This window comes from Ailuropoda melanoleuca, chromosome 16 (assembly GCF_002007445.2).
Source record: "Ailuropoda melanoleuca isolate Jingjing chromosome 16, ASM200744v2, whole genome shotgun sequence".
Taxonomy (NCBI): Eukaryota; Metazoa; Chordata; class Mammalia; order Carnivora; family Ursidae; genus Ailuropoda; species Ailuropoda melanoleuca.
Genome location: NC_048233.1, coordinates 42,742,310 through 42,760,287, shown reverse-complemented (window position 1 = coordinate 42,760,287; position 17,978 = coordinate 42,742,310). Strand labels below are relative to the sequence as shown.

Here is a 17,978-nt window from a genome sequence, read left to right as displayed (position 1 = left end):
CCCGGTGCGGACGCCGGGACGAGGGGCTTGGGGGCAGCTGGGAAGGGGCGGGCGGCGGGCGGGGCGGAGGGCGCTGGGGGAGTGCGCGCGCGGGGTCACCAAGCCCCCGCCAACGCGCCTCGCTCCTTGGCACTCGGCTGCGCTGTTTACGAGACTTCGGCATTTTTTTTTTCTTTTTTCTTTTTCTTTCCTTTTTTCTTTACTGTTCTTTTTCCTTTCTTAGTTTCTTTTTTCTTTCTTTTTTTTTTCTTTTTTCTTTTTTTTTTTGGGGGGGGGTGTCTTTTGGTTCCACGGCAGTGCTGCTCAGATTGGAGGAGGGAGGTGGCAAACAGGAGGCCGTACTTTGGGGTGGGGTGGGGCAAGAATGAAAAGTGTGGCATTTATAGGGTGGAGAAAGCATGGAACTGTTATTACTTTGCACCAAATCCTGGTGAATTCTTAGCCTTCCTTTTTCGCTGCCCAATAGGAAGGGGAATTGGGGTATGTTGGGAGGGGTGCTGAGGTGGAGAGACTTTCCCAGGAGGGCTTTTTGTGGGGGCTGGGTCCTTTTTTCAGGAGCTTGGCAGTCTCAGGGACTTGGCTGGCAATATGCGTGTTGCATTTCAATTTGGACCAATCATTTTGGCCTCTGGGGTCTTGGTGGGCTTCAGGCCGGCTCCACACACTTGCAGAGGGAACGTGGTTTTGACCTGTGTCTCCATCAGGGGAGGAAAGAGGTGCCTCGAGGAGAGGGCCACACGGGTGTGTTGGTGGGGGTTTGCGGGGGCCCCGGCGCTGCGCTGGCAGGCCGGGTGTTCGTCTGGCGTCCGAGCTGCTCTCTTGCTAACGTGAGGGTGGAGGTCGTGGGGCAGCTTCCCGGCGTGTGCGTGCCCCTCCACCGTGTGGCTACAGGGAGTGTTCTTCGGTGCGGGGGGCCAGCTGGGGTAGAGGGGCCCATTGGCAGTACGTCGTCGGCCTGGGTGCCCTGCTGTGGTGTTGTCGATGCGTGAGGGTGTCTCCGAAGAGGTGTGTGTCAGATTGTGAGTCTGGGCTTCTCAGCCCTGTGCCTCGCAGCTGGGAGCGTTTACAGCCGGTTATAAAGAGTTTGTTTGAAGCTCCGCTCAGCCTGGCCAGGAATTTCCTCAATTTCAGCAATTTGGGCTTTAAAAGGAGAAAAACCTAGAGCCCACCCCCCTCCTCCCCAGCAGGGGCCCCTGCCTCGCCTGGGAGCAGCATCCCAATGGTGGGGTCCTGGCCCAGGGCCGAGAAGGGAATCTGAGCAGGCTTGAGCCAATTAGCCTTCTTGTGCCCTTCGCCCCCAGATTGTCCGGAGCTGCTGGGCTGCCCTCGAGGCTTCAGGGGGCGGGCTTGTGCCAGAGGGGTGCCCAGAAGGGGCGACGGTACCACTTAGACAGGAAAAGCTGTCCCCCAGGCCTGTCTCCCTACGGCCCCCAGCCTTGTAATTGCCTGGCACTGCCCCATGCCAGTCTGACCGCACCCAGGCCCTTTCGCAAGAGAGGAAATGAGGCAGCGCTCTGCGGGCAGGGCGGGCGTCAGCGCCGGCGTGAGCACCACCCCACGCACTGGCCTGTGGGCAGCACTTGTGCCCTCCTAGGACGCCAGTAGGGGTCCTGAAAGGCATTCCAGCCCGCCCCAATTCTCTCAGCGCCAGCCCCTCCTGGAGTCTCCCGCCCCCGGTCCTGAATAGACTCCAGGCACCTTCTTTCCTCCCCTCTTCTCGGTCCTTTTCCAATTGGGGAATCTCACTCCAGCAGGATTCTTATGCTAATGGTGTCTGTGTGTTGGGGGGTGGGGAGGGCTTCCCTCCTGGGGGGTGGGTGGAGCTAGGCCGGAACCCTGGCATCCTGGGCATTCCTTCTGCCCTGCTGGCGGCATGGGGCGGATTTTGGTCAGGTGGGCTGCGGCGGGTTAGAAGGAAGAAGGTGCTGGTGAGGTGGGTGCGTGGGACACTCCTCAGGGAGGGTCTTAGCGTTTCCTCGCATTAGCTTGGGCCCTCTGGGTTTGGGCAACGGGTCCGACAGGTTGAGTAATTTAGAGATTTTTCCAGCCTCTGAAAATCAACTACAGACCCCAAAAAACCTGCAAAATCAAAACGGGTGTACCGAGGAGCCTGCTGAACAGAGGGTATCCTCCCGGCCGCACCCCTGTGTGGCGTGGGCTGAGACCCCCTTGGAGCTGCAATTGGGTATTTGTGCGGGAAGGTGAGGAGTGGGGACACCGGCTCAGAGAGGGTCCAGAGATAGCTCCCCTCCCCCATGAGCCCTGTTTACCCACTGTCACCTGACTGCTGCTGCTTTGCTACCCCCCCAACGGCTTCTGGACCTGAGAATCTGAGCAAATACCTCAGTCCCTCCTTTGGCAACTTCTCCTGAGTCCCTGCCGGGCCACGTAGATCTGGTCAGAGGACCTGAGAGTCTTGGCTCGACCATCAACTGGTAGTGTGGCACTGGGCTGGCCACTTCCCTCTCTAGGCCTCAGTTCCTTCAGGGGTCGAATAAGGCTATTGCGTATCTTCTAACCTACTCTCTTGATACCTGTGCCCCACTGCCTCGTGGTTGCTGGGGAAAAGGACACTGGCAGTTATTTGGGGGTGGGGTGCAGTATGAGAGGGAAAAGTGGGAGGAAATGAGAGAAAATGAGGTCCTCTTTGACCTACGGAGTACCCCAGCAGGTCATTGAGCCAGGCGCTAGCTGCAGGTGGCGGGTACTTGCCTACTGGGCCCCGGATCTCTTGGCCTCATGAGGCGGAGGATGGTGGGAGGCAGACGACCTGACGAGGTGGACGCCGTGCCGGACAGTGACTAACGAGGGCAGAGCCACAGCCCATAACCCCTCCACCTGCCCACTTTATAGCTGGAGAAACTGAGGCCCAGCGAAGTTAACTGTCAGGATGGCCTTGGCCTGGAATTTGGGGGAACTGATCCGTGTCATGAGGGCCGGGCTGGTGCTTCTGTGCAGGGAGGTGGCCAGACTGCCAGGAGGTGCACAAATAGTGGTTTCCTGAAAGTGTTTGCTCTGGGGCTGTACGTGGTCTTTGGGACTTGAAGTCACGGTGGCGTGGATGGTGTTGTCACCGCTGAGCCCGAGGGAGAAGTGGGAATGGGGTGTGCGTGTATAGTGAGGATGCCTGAAGAACTGGGGCCCTTCTCCCTGACCCTCATGTCACTGCTTTCCCCGCAGCGGTGGAGACGCAGAGCACTAGCTCGGAGGAGATGGTGCCCAGCTCGCCCTCCCCCCCTCCACCTCCTCGGGTCTACAAGCCGTGCTTCGTGTGCAATGACAAGTCCTCTGGCTACCACTATGGGGTCAGCTCCTGTGAAGGCTGCAAGGTGTGTGAGTCGTGGAGGTGGGTGCGGTGGGCCTCGGGTCCAGACCAGAGGGACAAGATACTGTGTGTGAGTGGCTCTTCCTGTGGAGCGGGAGGGGCCGCTTTGCACAGACATGGCTCAAGGACTGTCTCGGGCCTCGGGCCATCCTCAAGGCCCGCGAGAGGCTGGTACTCCCGGCATCCTGCTTCACTGCCCACCCCCACCCCCAACTCCAGGGCTTCTTCCGCCGCAGCATCCAGAAGAACATGGTGTACACATGTCACCGGGACAAAAACTGTATCATCAACAAGGTGACCCGGAATCGCTGTCAGTACTGCCGGCTACAGAAGTGCTTCGAAGTGGGCATGTCCAAAGAAGGTAGAGGCCCCGAGCCCTGGCCTGAGCAGGGGCGCTCCTGTCCTACTCTGTCATTGCTACCCTCTCCCCGCTGGCCACCGCCACTTCCTTGACCTCTGAGACCTGGCTCCCCTGGGGTGCTGCCTCCTCCCTGGCCAGTCCTGTTTGATTAGTGCCATTCGCCCAGGAGTCCCCAGCTCTTGCCATTCTCCCCTCTCAGAGCTTAATCCTTCCTCTGAATGAGTGAATGGGGGTTACTGGCTCACTTTGCCCTGCTTCATGACAAGGTAGTGACTGGGGGTGCTTGCCAGTGCCCTCCCCTGCTCCCAAGACTGAGCCTGAGGTGGATCTGGGGTGCCCCCCCCCTGCGCCATTGTGCTGCCAAGGCTATAAGTGGATATCCTGCCGCCTGCATATCCTGCCCCCCCCCTCAGCTCCTGCAGGGTGACAGGAAGGGCAGGATGGAGCCGAATGGCTTGGGGAGGGATCAGGGGCTGCAGGCCCTGGGTGGGGCTGAGAGCCAGCCTGGGAATGGGAGGCTAATGTAGGAGCTAGGGAAACTGAGGCAGCGATTAGGGTCCCAGGGAACAGATGTTCATGATAAGGACTGAATACATGATAATTAGGGTGAAAGGGGATACCCAGAGGGAGGTTCTGAGGGTCTTGACCCTGTCTGTGTGCCTTCTTCCCCAAGCTGTGCGGAATGACCGGAATAAGAAGAAGAAAGAGGTGAAAGAAGAGGGGTCACTTGACAGCTACGAGCTGAGCCCTCAGTTAGAAGAGCTCATCACCAAGGTCAGCAAAGCTCATCAGGAGACCTTCCCCTCGCTCTGCCAGCTGGGCAAATATACCACGGTGAGTCCAGGGAGGGCAGGGGACCATTCGCTTTGGGGCCTAGGTAGGGGTTGTGTTGAGGTCATGGTCTGGTGCTGAGGACAAGGAAGGGCAACAATGCAGAGGGGGGAACTTAGGGTTTTGGCAGAAAGAAGACAGCGCCCAGGGCAAGCCTTAGCTTGCGTTCCCACCTGCCCTCCCTGTAGAACTCCAGCGCAGACCACCGGGTGCAGCTGGATCTGGGGCTCTGGGACAAGTTCAGTGAGCTGGCCACCAAGTGCATCATCAAGATCGTGGAGTTTGCCAAGCGGCTGCCCGGCTTTACAGGGCTCAGCATTGCCGACCAGATCACTCTGCTCAAGGCCGCCTGCCTGGACATCCTGGTAAGTTAAGCCTGGTGGCCTGCCTCCCGCCACAGCCTGACCCTCGTGTGAGGCCAGGGAGTTGGTCCACACAAAGAACTCATTATCCTCCCCCACCCCCATCTCCAATCTGGGACTCCCCAGATCTCCTGCCCCAAGTCCTGATCCTACGCTTCTGGGTGCCCTGCGTCCTTCTGACCTCTCTCCCCTTGCCAGCCTTAGGTTCTCCGCCTCTGCCTCCCTCCCTGCGCCTGCTGCAGGTTGCCCTGCTTCTGGATCTAAGCCCTCACACTCCGTGTGCTCCTCATCGCCTCTTCTCCGAACCCGAGATGTGCCCTCCCCAGACACAGCCCTAACCCTTCCCCTTGCCCTCCCCCAGATGCTGCGGATCTGCACAAGGTACACCCCAGAGCAGGACACCATGACCTTCTCCGATGGGCTGACCCTGAACCGGACCCAGATGCACAACGCTGGCTTTGGGCCCCTCACAGACCTCGTCTTTGCCTTTGCTGGGCAGCTCCTGCCGCTGGAGATGGATGACACCGAGACAGGGCTGCTCAGTGCCATCTGCCTCATCTGCGGAGGTGCGGGGCGCCCCCTGGTGTCGACTCGGGCTCCTCTCCCACCACACGCCCTACCTGATCTCTGACCTGGCAGGAGACCTTGGTTCCCCCCCCACCCCACCCCCCCCGCCCCCGGGGAATCGTTGCACCTGGCCCATCCAGAGACTTCTCAGAGCCAGTACGGGCTCCCCAGCAGCCCTGCCTGGGCCACAGGCAGCAAGGAGAGCAGAGCCAGAGAGAGCCGAGGAGATCCCAGATAACTCAGTGCTGAGATAGGGGTCTTTCGGGCCTCGGAGCAGGGGAGGGGGTCTGGGTAGGCTCAGGAACAATAGGCAAAGGGCTGATGGGACAGAGTGGGGGCCCTGGGGGGGCCGTAGGGCAGGGCCAGTTGGGGATGGGCCACCTGTCACTGTCACTCTCCCATCTCTTCCTCTCTCACCGCGCTGTGCTTGTCCCCGTAGACCGAATGGACCTGGAGGAACCCGAAAAAGTAGACAAGCTGCAGGAGCCGCTGCTCGAGGCCCTGAGGCTGTATGCCCGCCGGCGGCGGCCCGGCCAGCCCTACATGTTCCCAAGAATGCTCATGAAGATCACCGACCTCCGGGGCATCAGCACCAAGGGTCAGTCGTGAGGGAAGCTCTCCTCTCTGCTCCCGGACCCGGTCTCTTGGGGCAGGCGGGCAGACAAGGAGAGAGCAGAACAATCAGGTGGTCTACTCTGGAATCCTGGCTCTGCCGCATCCTGGTGGGGAGACTTCGGGCAAATTCTTTCACTTATTGTACCTTGTTTTCCTGTTTGCAAGCTGGGCTGTACGTAGACTGACCCTCTCGGTTATTGTGAGGAGTAAGCGAGTTAACACGGCGGGCTTAGAACTGCTGTGAATTAAAAATGCAATTCCTCAGTGGCCCTAGCCGCATTTCAATTGCGCAGGAGCTAGTGAGGACCGTACTGGACAAAGCAGACAGTTCCATCATCCAGATAGTTCTGTCAGACAGGGATGATTCAGAAGGACGCTTGGCAGATAGTAGGGGTTCAATAAGTATTAGCTATCATTAGAAAGCTTAGTAAGAAACGGCCTAGGAACAATTGGCCAGCTGTGGACATAGGAAGGTGGAGTGCCTGGGGAATTCGACTGACAGCTGGGCCGGGTGTCGATCTTTGAGCCTAAAGAATGGGATGAGTGGGCAGCAGACTTGGCAGAGAAGGCAGGTAGGAGCTGCAGGCAGAGGAATGGTCCCCCAGGAGCCCTGGAGGAGGGAGAGGGTGAGCTGGGACAGAGAGGTGGCAGGCTTGTGCTGGGAGCCCCCGGAAGGAAAGGTTAGGGAGGTGGCCTTGAGGGGCATGGGCCTCTGCTCCTCCGAACCTCTTTGTCCGTCTATTACAGGAGCAGAAAGGGCCATTACCCTGAAGATGGAGATTCCAGGCCCGATGCCTCCCCTGATCCGAGAGATGCTGGAGAACCCCGAAATGTTTGAGGACGACTCCTCGCAGGCTGGCCCCCACCCCAAGGCCTCCAGCGAGGATGAGGTTCCCCGGGGCCAGGGCAAAGGGGGCTGCAGTCCCCAGCCTGACCAGGGCCCCTGACTCCCCTGCCGTGGGGGTTGGGGCTCCAGGCAGCAGACTGACCATCTCCCAGACACTGCCGGTGACTGGGGGAGGACCTGCTCTGCCCTTTCTCCACCCCTTCCAATGAGCTCCTTGTTTTTGCCAAAGTTTCCAGGGGTGCCTCTGTGTTCATCCCCTTCCTGCTCTAACTGGCTCCTTCTCCAGTCTCGGGGGCCTGCCCTGTTCCCACCAGGAGAGAGGGCAGAGGGGTGAGCCTCGGTTTGGACTCTAAAATCTCAGCACTGCCCCTCAGACACCAGGGTCCCAGGCTCCCCAGGGCAGGAGGAAGACCCTGCCAGTTCCACAGCCCCTTCCTCTGCCAGGTGCTTAGGCCTCTGGGAGCAAACAGGAACACTAGAGACCAAAAAGGGGGCATAGGGGGAGGGCTGAGCCCACCCTCTTACCCCTGCCCTTGGTGCCTCATGCTGCGAAATGCACCTGCCGGGTGCACGCTGCCCTCAGTGCCCCAGCCTCGTGCCAGGTCAGGTTGGGGCAGGCTGGGCCCTCCATTTCTGTGGGGGCCAGAGGGTGAAAGGGACAGATGCAGGTCCATTCGGCACCTCTTTGCTTGGGCCCAGAGTTGACCTTGTGCCCTCCGTTACAAGCCCCTCCCCCAGCCCCGTCATGTGCCTTGGGCTTCCCCTGCCTCCCATCTCAGCCACCGGGGCAGGGACCCTTCTACACTACAGAGGGGCCAGGGGATCCCTCTCCCCCTAGTGCCTTCCCTCCCCTTGATCTCCAAAGCAGCTTGGCCCAGGGAGGGGGGGGGTGGGCGCTGCTTAGCTGATCCTTCCCTGACCCAGAGGAAACCTCTATTTATTTATTAGCTTTTGTTTACACCCTGGACTTGACCCCTTCCTCCAGGGGTCTTGGGAGGGGGAGCCCAGGGCCCCTGTGACCCCTCCCTTCTTCCTCCAATCCCCAGTTTGTATTTAGCTGCCAAATAAGATTCCCACTGGCTCCCCTTTTTCTCTGGGGGGGTCAGGGTGCTGTCCCCTCCCCTCTGTTTACATCTCCCCTCCACCCCGCTGTATCGCATATTGCTGAGTTTTCTATTTTTGCAAAATAAAGTCATGGAAACTCATGGCATGTGGCTCCCTCTGGGAGGTGGTGAGGGAAATGAGACCAGCCGACCTGGAGAGGGAATGGGGGAGGAAGGTGAGCTCACCTGCTGGATTTTGCAGCTTTCTTAAGGGAAACCAAGGAAGTTGGATGAGATGCGCCTGGATGGGCGTGGTGGGAGGCTGCGGGAAAGGGAGCCCACGGGGGCTTCAGCCTGGGTGTCTGGGCCTCCCACAGCCACGAGGTGTGGGTTCTGAGATTGGATCCTGTGGACCTCTGGGGAGGTGTGAACGGTTATGTGTATGTGCATTTCTGCCCTTCTCTGGGGAGGGCCTTCATCGAAGCTGCATTGGTTCTCATGAGGGTCTCTGGCCCCAGAAGAACCACAGCCTGAAGCTAAGTTACAATGTTGCTATTTTACACCAACGCTCTCTTTACCCCACTCTGTGACCCCACTATCACCTTAGAACTCACTCCTTCTGCCCCTTCCGACCCCGCTTCACCTCACCACCCCATTGCTTCCTTCTGTCCTAATCTCTCTCCTTACCTCTGCAACAGCCCCCCCAGCCCACTGCCTGTGGCCTCCACCACGGTGCCCCCGTGCCCCTGTGCTCCTCCCCTCCCACGCCCCCCCCCACACTGTGGCCCACCTTCCTGCCTGGGACAGCGCCCTGCCTACCTTGTGCCTGGCTTTCTTCACGGATGACCTGTGCATATGGGAGAAAGGTGGAGGATGCGGGAGTAGGGAAGAAGTGGGGAAAGCAGAAGAAGAAAGTGAAAGAAACTATGGAGGAAACCACCGAGCTCATGGGGAAGAAGGGGTCACTGCCATGGTAACCCCTGCTGGTGGGGGAAGGGTACAAGGTCTGGTAGGCTGAGGTCTGCTTTAGAGGACCCCCCTGGGGCAGGAGCCCCCTGTCCCAGTGGCTACACTCCCACAATCCGCCTGCCGCCCACCGCACAGCTACTGAGAGATAGGCCCTCGCCTAGGTGTGGTGGCACGTCGTCCCTGCTGCACCGAGGGTCCCTCTGGCAGAAGACGCCGACCTGTGAACACAGATCTCCAGTCCAGCTCCTTCTCAAAGCTCCCTGTGGTCAGGCGTGGGCCGGGGCAGGTATTTTCCACACCTCCTTCTCCGTCCCAGGTTTGGTCCTCGCCCCGGCTCCAGCGGCCGGGACCGCGCCCCCGGCTTCTCCCATTCGCCTTCTCTGCACCTTTCCCAGTCCCCACCACCGCCTTCTTGGCACAGTGACCTCCCCCCACCCCCAGTCTCATTCTCTGAGCCTGGCCCTGTGTCTGTCTCCAGCTTCCCAGCTGACCGGACCTTGGCTTTTCCAGCCTCTCAGCTTCTCGCCTTGTTCCTTCTCAGCCACGGAGTCTATTCTCAAGCCCTGAGGTTGTTCCAGGTTCTCTTGGAAGCAATCGATGTGAATGATTTCATTTAATTCTCACAGCAATCCTCGCTTCCACTGGACCGACGAGATGAAGCCACAGGAAGGCTAAGTGACTGCTACCTAAGTGGCCGCTGCTGGCACGAGAGAGCCAGGATTGGAGCTCGGCAGTTCGGCTCCAGAGCCTACGGAGTTCAGCACCCAGCATGACAGAACAGGCACTGGGTTTTCAAAATCAGTGCCCATAGTCCCTAACAACCCCCTTCCCAGTACTTGCTGCCTCCATATTTCTTCCTTTCCTATCCTGTTCCTGTATGAAGAAGTGGAGAGAGCTCGAGAAGCAGGCAGCCCTGGATGCAAACCCCGTACCAGCCAGTTGCTAGCTATGTGGCCTTGGGCAGAGATTTTAATTTCTTTTTTTTTTTTTTTAAGATTTTATTTATTTGACAGAGCCAGCCAGTGAGAAAGGGAACACAAGCAGGGGGAGTGGGAGAGGGAGAAGCAGGCTCCCAGTGGGGCTCATCCCAGAACACCGGGATCACGCCCTGAGCTGGAAGGCAGACGCTTAACGACTGCACCACCCAGGCGCCCCCAGAGATTTTAATTTCTTACCTCTGAGCTGCAACATCTCCCTTTCCTCTTAGCCTCTACATCTGTAAAATTTGGGGGCTGGGGGGAGAGTAACCTGTGGCTATGTCACGGGTTAATTCTAACAGAGTGGTACACCCCGCCATGCGATTGGTGCTCAGTAGCCGGACAAGCTTCTTGCTTCCCTCCAGAACCCTGCATCGTCAACCCCTTCAGCTCAGTCCCACCCCTATGGGCTCCACCTTCTCCTGGGTCAGTTACCCCACCACCCCGAAATCTCCTCCACCCCACCCCAGGGCGTGTCACTTCCTCCTCTGCAGCCTCCCAGATCAGTACACAAAGGCCGCGGCTGCTGCAGGAAGGGCAGCTCTGCACGCACCTGTGAGTACCAGGGCACCAGCCCTCGCCCCCCTCCTTCCTGGCCCAACCCCTACCAGCTCCCAGCCTCCTGGGGAGAGGGCTCCAGGCTCTGACCTGAAGATACCCAGGATCCGGCTGAGACTGGAGAAAGGCTCTGAACTCCTTTCTCTCCCCTGCTCCCTCCTCCAGTTTCTCAAGCTCCACCCTCCCCCCATCTCTCCTGTGTGGGTTTCCCAAAAGTGGGGCTGGAAGGATGCAAAGAAGGTAGGGGGTGTCTGACCGCTATCATTTGAGTGCCTGCCATGTGCCAAGGGTTATGTCAAGGTAGGGCTCTCCCAATATGACTCCCCAGCCGCTACCCCTGCTGCCTAGTGCCTGGCGCTCAGCTCAGATCTGCCAGTGGCACCTTGGCTGTGGATATCACAGTCCTGGGAGACTGTGGCCCAGTGGCTCAGTTCTCTTCCCTCCTTGTGCCGCTGAATGGGCAGCAGAGGATTCCACTTGATTTGGAAGATCTGGATAGGTTGGGAAAACGCTCTTTTCTCAGGTGCTGAAGGGGAATGTTAGGGTATGTATTGGAGTCAGAATCGAGTGCAGGAAAATGGGACAATTACAGAGGGAAAGAAGAGAAGACTGAAGAAGGACCCCTCAAGGGAAGAGAAAGGGGATCAGGTGGAGCCCACTGGAGCTAGTGGGGAGAAGGTACAACTTTTGATGAGGACGGCACTGGGGTTGGAAGGCAGGAAAGGGGCAAAAAAACTGAGCCTCACCTGTCTTAATCCCTGTTCACTGTGTGACCGTGGGCAAATCACTTATCGCTCTGGGATTCAGGTTTCCATCTGTAAAAAGAGGGGGACGAAGAAGACAACCCTCTCTCTATGGTTAGGAGAAGAGGGAAAAGGAAGTAAAACAAAAGCTGTAAAGATGTGGAGAAGAGAGAAGCAGCAGAAAGATGTCATCGAATTTTTGAATCGGTGTGGGGGAGGGGGAGAGAGAGAGAAAAAAATTAACAGAAAAAGCGACAGGTCTTGTATCCCCAAGTTAGAAAGAAGAGGAAAACTTGGGAGAAGGGGGTTGGGAAGTCCTGTGCAGGGAGTCCCAGGGGCGCCCTTTAGGGGAGATGAGTGGGTTTGAGGTCTCTGGATACGTCCAATCCTGGGGGCCCCACCTGCAACAGATGAGTCAAAACTGGGCTTCGTGCTGCAGCGTCGCCAGTCTCCTCGACCACAGGCGTGCCGAGCAAGCGGGGTTGAGGTTACAGAGGCTGAGCCCGGGCCGGCCTCACACAGGAGGGGAGCTCAGAGACATATATACATCTATCTATCTATCTATCTATCTATCTATCTATCTATCTATCTATCTATCTATATACTGCACCTGAGGTCCCGAGTGGTGGCGAGCGGGGAGCAGAACAGCTAAGGTCAACAACTTGACACCCCACCCCTTCCTCACGCCATATAGAGCGTCAGTCTGAATCTAGGCCCAGGCGGGGGAGGATGCAGATGCTTCAGGCCGACGATTTAGTTGTCCTTTCTCATACACACACCACTGGTGGGAAGATGAACTGACACAGCTGCTAAAGAGGTTATGTCCTTGTCACTCGCCAACATTACAAATGATACCTATTTATTGACCCTATACAGTCTCTTCCCGGGATTTATCCTACAGATTCACTTGCACACATGTGAAATGATAAACACGTGAATTTTCATTGCAGCACTAGTTCTAACGGTGAGCAATCAGACACAACCTCAATCCCCGTAAGAGACTAATGGCAAAGTGGTACATCCAAGCCATGGAAATCTACGTGGCTGTGAAAATGAACAAGTAACCTCTTTATTTTCTGGAGTAACGGGATGGCGAGAAAAGTAATTAAAAGAAACAAAATGAGGGGCAAAACTGCGTGTATTCTAGAATTGTGATTGTGGAATTCTGTCATTTGATTCTACCATTTGAAGAGCATATATACTCCTATTTGTGTATGCATAAACCATCCCTAGAAGGGTTATAAGCAACAAAAGATAATAAGAAATGATGGTTATTTATTTGGAGTAAGGTGTGGAAATGGGAGGATGGGGGATAGGAGTGGGAGATTTCTCTATCCTAATGTTTTTATTTTTTTTTATTTTTATTTTTTTTAAAGATTTTATTTTATTTATTCGACAGAGATAGAGACAGCCAGCAAGAGAGGGAGCACAAGCAGGGGGAGTGGGAGAGGAAGAAGCAGGCTCTCTACTGAGCAGGGAGCCTGATGCAGGGCTTGATCCCAGGACCCTGGGACCCGACCCAAGCTGAAGGCAGACGCCTAACCAACTGAGCCACCTAAGTGCCCCTAAAATTTATCATTTTAACCATTTTTAAGTGTCCAGTTCAGTGGCATTAAGCACCTTCACAATGTTGTACAACCATCACCACTCTCTAGTTCTAGAACTTTTTCTTCGCTCCAAAAGGAAATTGCCCATTAAGCAGTTATTCCTCACCCTCCCCTCCTCCCCAACCCCTGAGAACCACCATCTGCTTCATCTACTTTCTGTTTCTGTGGATTTGTCTAGTCAGAAGAGTTCGCATAAATGGAATCATACAATGTGTGGTCTTTTGTGACTGGTTTCGTTCACCAAGCATCGCGTTTGCCAGATTCATCAATGTTGAAGCATGTGTCAGGACTTCATTCCTTTCTACGGCCGGATAATATTCCACTGTGTGGAGATAGCACATGTCGTTCATCCGCGGAGGGACATTCGCGTTGTTTCTACCTTGAGCCTCCTGTGAATCGTACTACTATGAACGTTCATGTGCAAATTTTTGTTTTAAGTAACTTACTGAGGATTTATCAAACTGTGTCCCACCAGCAATGTATGATGGTCCCATGCTCTCCACATCCTCTTTTTCTATTTTTTTTTTTTTAATTTATCATAGCCATTGACTGGGTATGGAGTGGTATCTCACTGTGGTATTTGATCTGCAGTTCCCTGATGATTAATGGTGTTGAGCATTTTTTCTGTGCTTCTTGGCCACTTCTCTATATTCTTCAAAGAAATGTCTACCTGAGTCCTTTGCCATTAAAAAATGGGGCAGTTTGCCTTTTTGTTGTTGAGTTGTAAGCATTCTTTATATGTTCTGGATACTTACCAGATATAAGATCTGCAACTATTTCTTCCCTCTCTGTAGCCTGTCTTTTCATTCTCTCCATGGTGCTCTTTGATGCACGAAAGTTTTATATTTATATATTTATATTTTTATGAAGTCCAATTGACCTATTTTTTTCTTTTGTTGCTTGTGTTTTTTTTTTTTTAAGATTTTATTTATTTATTTGACAGAGACAGCCAGCGAGAGAGGGGGCACAAGCAGGGGTAGTGAGAGGAAGAAGCAGGCTCCTAGCAGAGGAGTCTGATGTGGGGCTCGATCCCAGAACGCCGGGATCACGCCCTGAGCCGAAGGCAGACGCTTAACAACTGCACCACCCAAGCGCCCCTGTTGCTTGTGTTTTTGAAAAAATCCATTGTCAAGTCCAAGGCCATGAAGATTTACCCCTCCATTTTCTTCAAATAATTTACAGTTCAAGGACTTACATTTAGGTCTTTGATCTATTTTCCGTTAATTTTTGTGTATGTTGTGAAGTGGGAGTCCAACTTCCTTCATTCACAGGTCAATAGCCAGTCATTCGGCACTATTTGTTGAAGACTGTTCCCTCCCCATCGAATAGTTTGGCACCCTTGTTGAAAATCAATTGGCCATTAATGGATGGATTTATTTCTGGACTCTCAATTTTATTTCATTGATCTATATGCCTACCCTTATGCCAGTACCATATTGTCTTGATTACTGTAGCTTTCTAGTAAGTTTTGAAAGTGAGAAGTCAGAGTCCTCCGATTTCGTTCTTTTTCAGATTGTGTTGGCTGTTCAGGGTCCCATGCAATTCCACAGAAACTATAGGGCCAGCTTTTCCATCTCTGTCAAAAAAGGACATTGTGATTTAACTTTTCGATTTTTAAAAAAGATTTATTTATTTATTTATTTATTTATTTATTTATTTATTTGAGAGAGTGCACACGCACAGGGGAGAGGGGCAGAGGGAGAGAGAGTGTCAAGCAGACACCTTGCTGAGCACAGAGCCAGAGAGGGGGAGGGCTCAATCTCGCTACCCTGAGATCAGGACCCAAGCCAAAAACTGAGAGTCAGACACTTACCTGACTGCACCACCCAGGAGCCCCCTTAACTTTTTGATTTTTGAAGCATGGTTATGGCTTGCCTTTTCAAATTTTTAAATAAGTCTTTAACAATCAGAGATCTGTCTAGTTTTCCCTGGAGTTCATTCCAGAAATTATCCTGCCATCAGACTCTCTTCAGTCTATATTTGCTTTGTGCAAAGTGTAAGAAAGAGAAAATTTTACCAACCGTGGCTTGCCTTCCTCCATTATCCTAGACCTTTAGAAAGTTTTCTTATGGTCTGATCTTTATTCCTCTTGCTACCATGTCAGCTACCTTCCCTGCCTCTTTCACACACTCCTTCATCTGCTCCAGCTTTCCTTCCTCTCACTCCTATTCTCTGACTTTCCTCCCTTAGATTTAGAACCCTCGACACTCTTCCTTCCTTTATTTAATTTTCTTTCTTTCTTTCTTTCTTTCTTTCTTTCTTTCTTTCTTTCTTTCTTTCTTTCTTTCTTAAAGATTTCATTTCTTTATTTGAAAGAGAGACAGAGACAGAGCATGAGCAGTGGGGAAGAGGCAGAGGGAGACGGAGAAGGGGCTCCCCACTGAGCGATGACACTGGTCTCAGTTCCAGGACTCTGGGATCATGACCTGAGCCCAAGGCAGACGCACAACCGACTGAGCCACCCAGGTGCCCCTGTAACTTCATTTAGAATTCAAGATTATGGGGGCGCCTGGGTGGCACAGCGGTTAAGCGTCTGCCTTCGGCTAAGGGCTTGATCCCGGCGTTATGGGATCGAGCCCCACATCGGGCTCTTCGGCTATGAGCCTGCTTCTTCCTCTCCCACTCCCCCTGCTTGTGTTCCCTCTCTTGCTGGCTGTCTCTATCTCTGTCGAATAAATAAATAAAATCTTTAAAAAAAAAGAATTCAAGATTATGAAAGCTTCAGGGGCTGTCGGATTATTTCTTTAACTCTCTCTCTTTACAGATGTGGAAACTAAGGCCCAGAGAGAAAGTCTGACCTGCCATACAGCCAGTGAGTGACTGAAGGAGGACCAGAACGTGGTCTGTTTCCTGTTCGGTTCTATTTCCACTGTGGCTTGGAATCTTGGTGGGTGGATCGGGTGCGTGTAGACCTTAGTGCTTCTGGGCCTAGCCCCCAGACTCGTTAGGCCATTTTGCCCACCTTGGCCTAGTGAAGTCTGCACACAGGAGGGATGGGGCTTCTCCGAGGCTCCTACCCAGGTGTGGTAGCTGCCTCTTCCCGACATTTTAAAGAAACTGCTGAATCCTACTATCAGAGAAGATATAGAATTGGGGTAAAAAAAAAAGAATTGCGGTAGAGGGTTTGTTTGGTTGTTTGTTTTGTTTCTTAAGTAATCACTGCACCCAAGGTGGGGCTTGAACTCATCACCCCGAGATCAAGAGTTGCACGCTCTACTGACTGAACCAGCCAGGCACCCCTGAGGTACAGCTTTGAGAGTGACAACCACAGGCTAAGTTTAGAGGACCGAGAGCTTGGAAGTCCTCTATGAGGACCCACGTGTCCCCCTTTATATCCTATTGCAGGCCATGGTGGCTTTGTCCATGCTCCTTGTTTTCCTGCTGGTCCTGAGGAGAGGTGAAAGTGAATTGGATGCCAAGGTCTCATCCCCCGAGAAGGCCACCGAATGGAGGGATCCTGACCCATCCCTGCGGGGGTCCTGCCAGCCTGCCTCCTCCTGCCGGGAATGCATCCTCTCACACCCAAGTTGTGCATGGTGCAAGCAGCTGGTAAAGACGGGCCTGTGGCCTTTGAACCCTGTGTACGTGTATGTGCAGAATGGAGCTCTGTGTGTGATTGTGTGGGCAAATGTGTGATTTTCCAGGTGCACTCTGCAGTCCCGTGTGTGACTGAGTTTGTGCACATAGGACTCCTGTGTGTGATTGTGTGTGTGTGTGCATACACGTGCATGCAAGCTTCCTGTGCGCATACGCTTATATATCTGTGTATTTGTGTCTCTCTGGAGAAGACCTGTGACCATAAATTTGGAGGAAGTATGTCCTTGCTGGCGCTCATGCTTGGGTGTAGGTAGAGGGAGCTGGGACACCTGTATACACATGCGAAAGTGTATTTGTCAGCTTGGGCCGCCATAACAACATACCACAGACTGGGTGCCTTAAGCAACAGGAATTTATTTCTCACCGTTCTGGAGGCTAGGAATCCAAGAGCAGGGCGCCAGCCAGTTTGGTTTCTGGTGAGAGCCCTCTCCCTCGCCTGCAGTCAGGCTGTAGACAAGCTCTCTGGGGCCTTTTCTCGTAAGGGTACTAATCCCCTTGTGAGGGTTCTCCCTTCATGATCTCATCTAACCCTGATTTCTTCCCAGAGGCTCCATTTCTAAATGCCATCATCACCGTGGGGGTTAGTCCCTAGCAGAAAGTATGCGACTGGACTGGGGTTCTGAGTCTGTGTGGGGGGGTGCGTGTGCTTAACGTTCCTAAGGGATGCAGCTGCCTGTGGCTGGGAGAGTGGAAGGGAAGGAGGTAGAAATGTGTGGGCTTTGGGGGCAAGGCTTGATCTACCTAAGGGGCCAAGAAGGATGCTGGGGAGTGGGTATCTCCCTGGCTGGTCAAACAAAGCGGTTCTTTGTGCCTTAAAGAGACAGGGCTCATGGAGTGGCAGAGCATGGTGGGTACCTGAGCTGGAGGCGGGGGCAGAACTGTCTCTCCCGCAGGAAGAGGGAGAGCTAGATCGGACATGAGGGCAGACTCACTAGCAGGCAGAGACGCAGAAGCGAGCAGAGGCCAAGCCGCCAGTCCAGGAGAAAGGCACACTGCGAATCCGGGAGGGCCGGAAGGGGAGACTCAGAGTTGGCAGGAGAGACGTGCCAGGCAGGGGCTTTGGGGACAGTCAGATATGTGTCTGCCTCCTTCAATGTCTGGACCTAAAGCTGGCACCAGGGCCAGTCGAGAAGTCATTGTAACCATTTCCTTCCTCTGCCACTTCCCAGCCAGTCCCACAGGTAGCAGACACAGCGCGTGAGGGGAGGGGAGTCTCCTCTTCTGTCCCTGTCCTTCCCCTTCCCGGGAACCGAGCCTGGTCTCAGCCGACCGACTTTCCCGTTTAGGCCTGAGCATGCCCGAGAGGTTGGACCAGGAGGCCAGGCTCCTCCTTTTCTTGTGGCAGTGAGGTCCCTGCGATCTCAACAGGAAGTCTGCGGCCCTGGGGGGAGGAGAAGGGTGGGTGGCTAGGGAAGGGGGGTTGTCTAGATAAGACGAGGGGGAGGTGGGGTGCTAGAGGAAGTGGGCTCTGACAAGAAAGACACGACCGGGTTGGAGGTGGCTGTGGGGGGGACGGAGAGGGGAGGGCACCCCAGGGGCTCAGGGAACCGTGAGCGGAGGGTGGGGAGCGGCGCAT

General features: G+C 54.7%; 2 protein-coding genes across 6 annotated transcripts in view; both read left to right on the top strand.

The window, feature by feature from the left end:
- Window positions 1-8,113, top strand: part of RARG (retinoic acid receptor gamma) — a 22,041-nt gene extending 13,928 nt beyond the window's left edge. For 4 of the 5 annotated variants that reach the window (XM_002923276.4, XM_019803812.2, XM_034645633.1 and 1 more), the window contains 7 exons: window positions 3,181-3,329; window positions 3,545-3,686; window positions 4,360-4,520; window positions 4,706-4,882; window positions 5,241-5,445; window positions 5,886-6,044; window positions 6,809-8,113. In XM_002923276.4, the coding sequence (XP_002923322.1) occupies window positions 3,181-3,329; window positions 3,545-3,686; window positions 4,360-4,520; window positions 4,706-4,882; window positions 5,241-5,445; window positions 5,886-6,044; window positions 6,809-7,008 (1,193 nt within the window). In that variant the 3' untranslated portion in view covers window positions 7,009-8,113. Of the gene's footprint in view, window positions 1-1,829; window positions 2,202-3,180; window positions 3,330-3,544; window positions 3,687-4,359; window positions 4,521-4,705; window positions 4,883-5,240; window positions 5,446-5,885; window positions 6,045-6,808 lie in introns of those variants that run through there. The other variant, XM_019803814.2, reaches the window with a different exon arrangement.
- A 2,195-nt stretch (window positions 8,114-10,308) lies between these two features.
- The window catches only part of ITGB7 (integrin subunit beta 7), a 14,041-nt gene continuing 6,371 nt past the window's right edge, over window positions 10,309-17,978 (top strand). Inside the window, exons 1-4 of the mRNA XM_034644790.1 lie at window positions 10,309-10,452; window positions 15,570-15,617; window positions 15,959-16,049; window positions 16,151-16,435. Coding sequence (XP_034500681.1) covers window positions 16,154-16,435 — 282 coding nt within the window. The 5' untranslated portion in view covers window positions 10,309-10,452; window positions 15,570-15,617; window positions 15,959-16,049; window positions 16,151-16,153. The remainder of the gene's footprint in view (window positions 10,453-15,569; window positions 15,618-15,958; window positions 16,050-16,150; window positions 16,436-17,978) is intronic.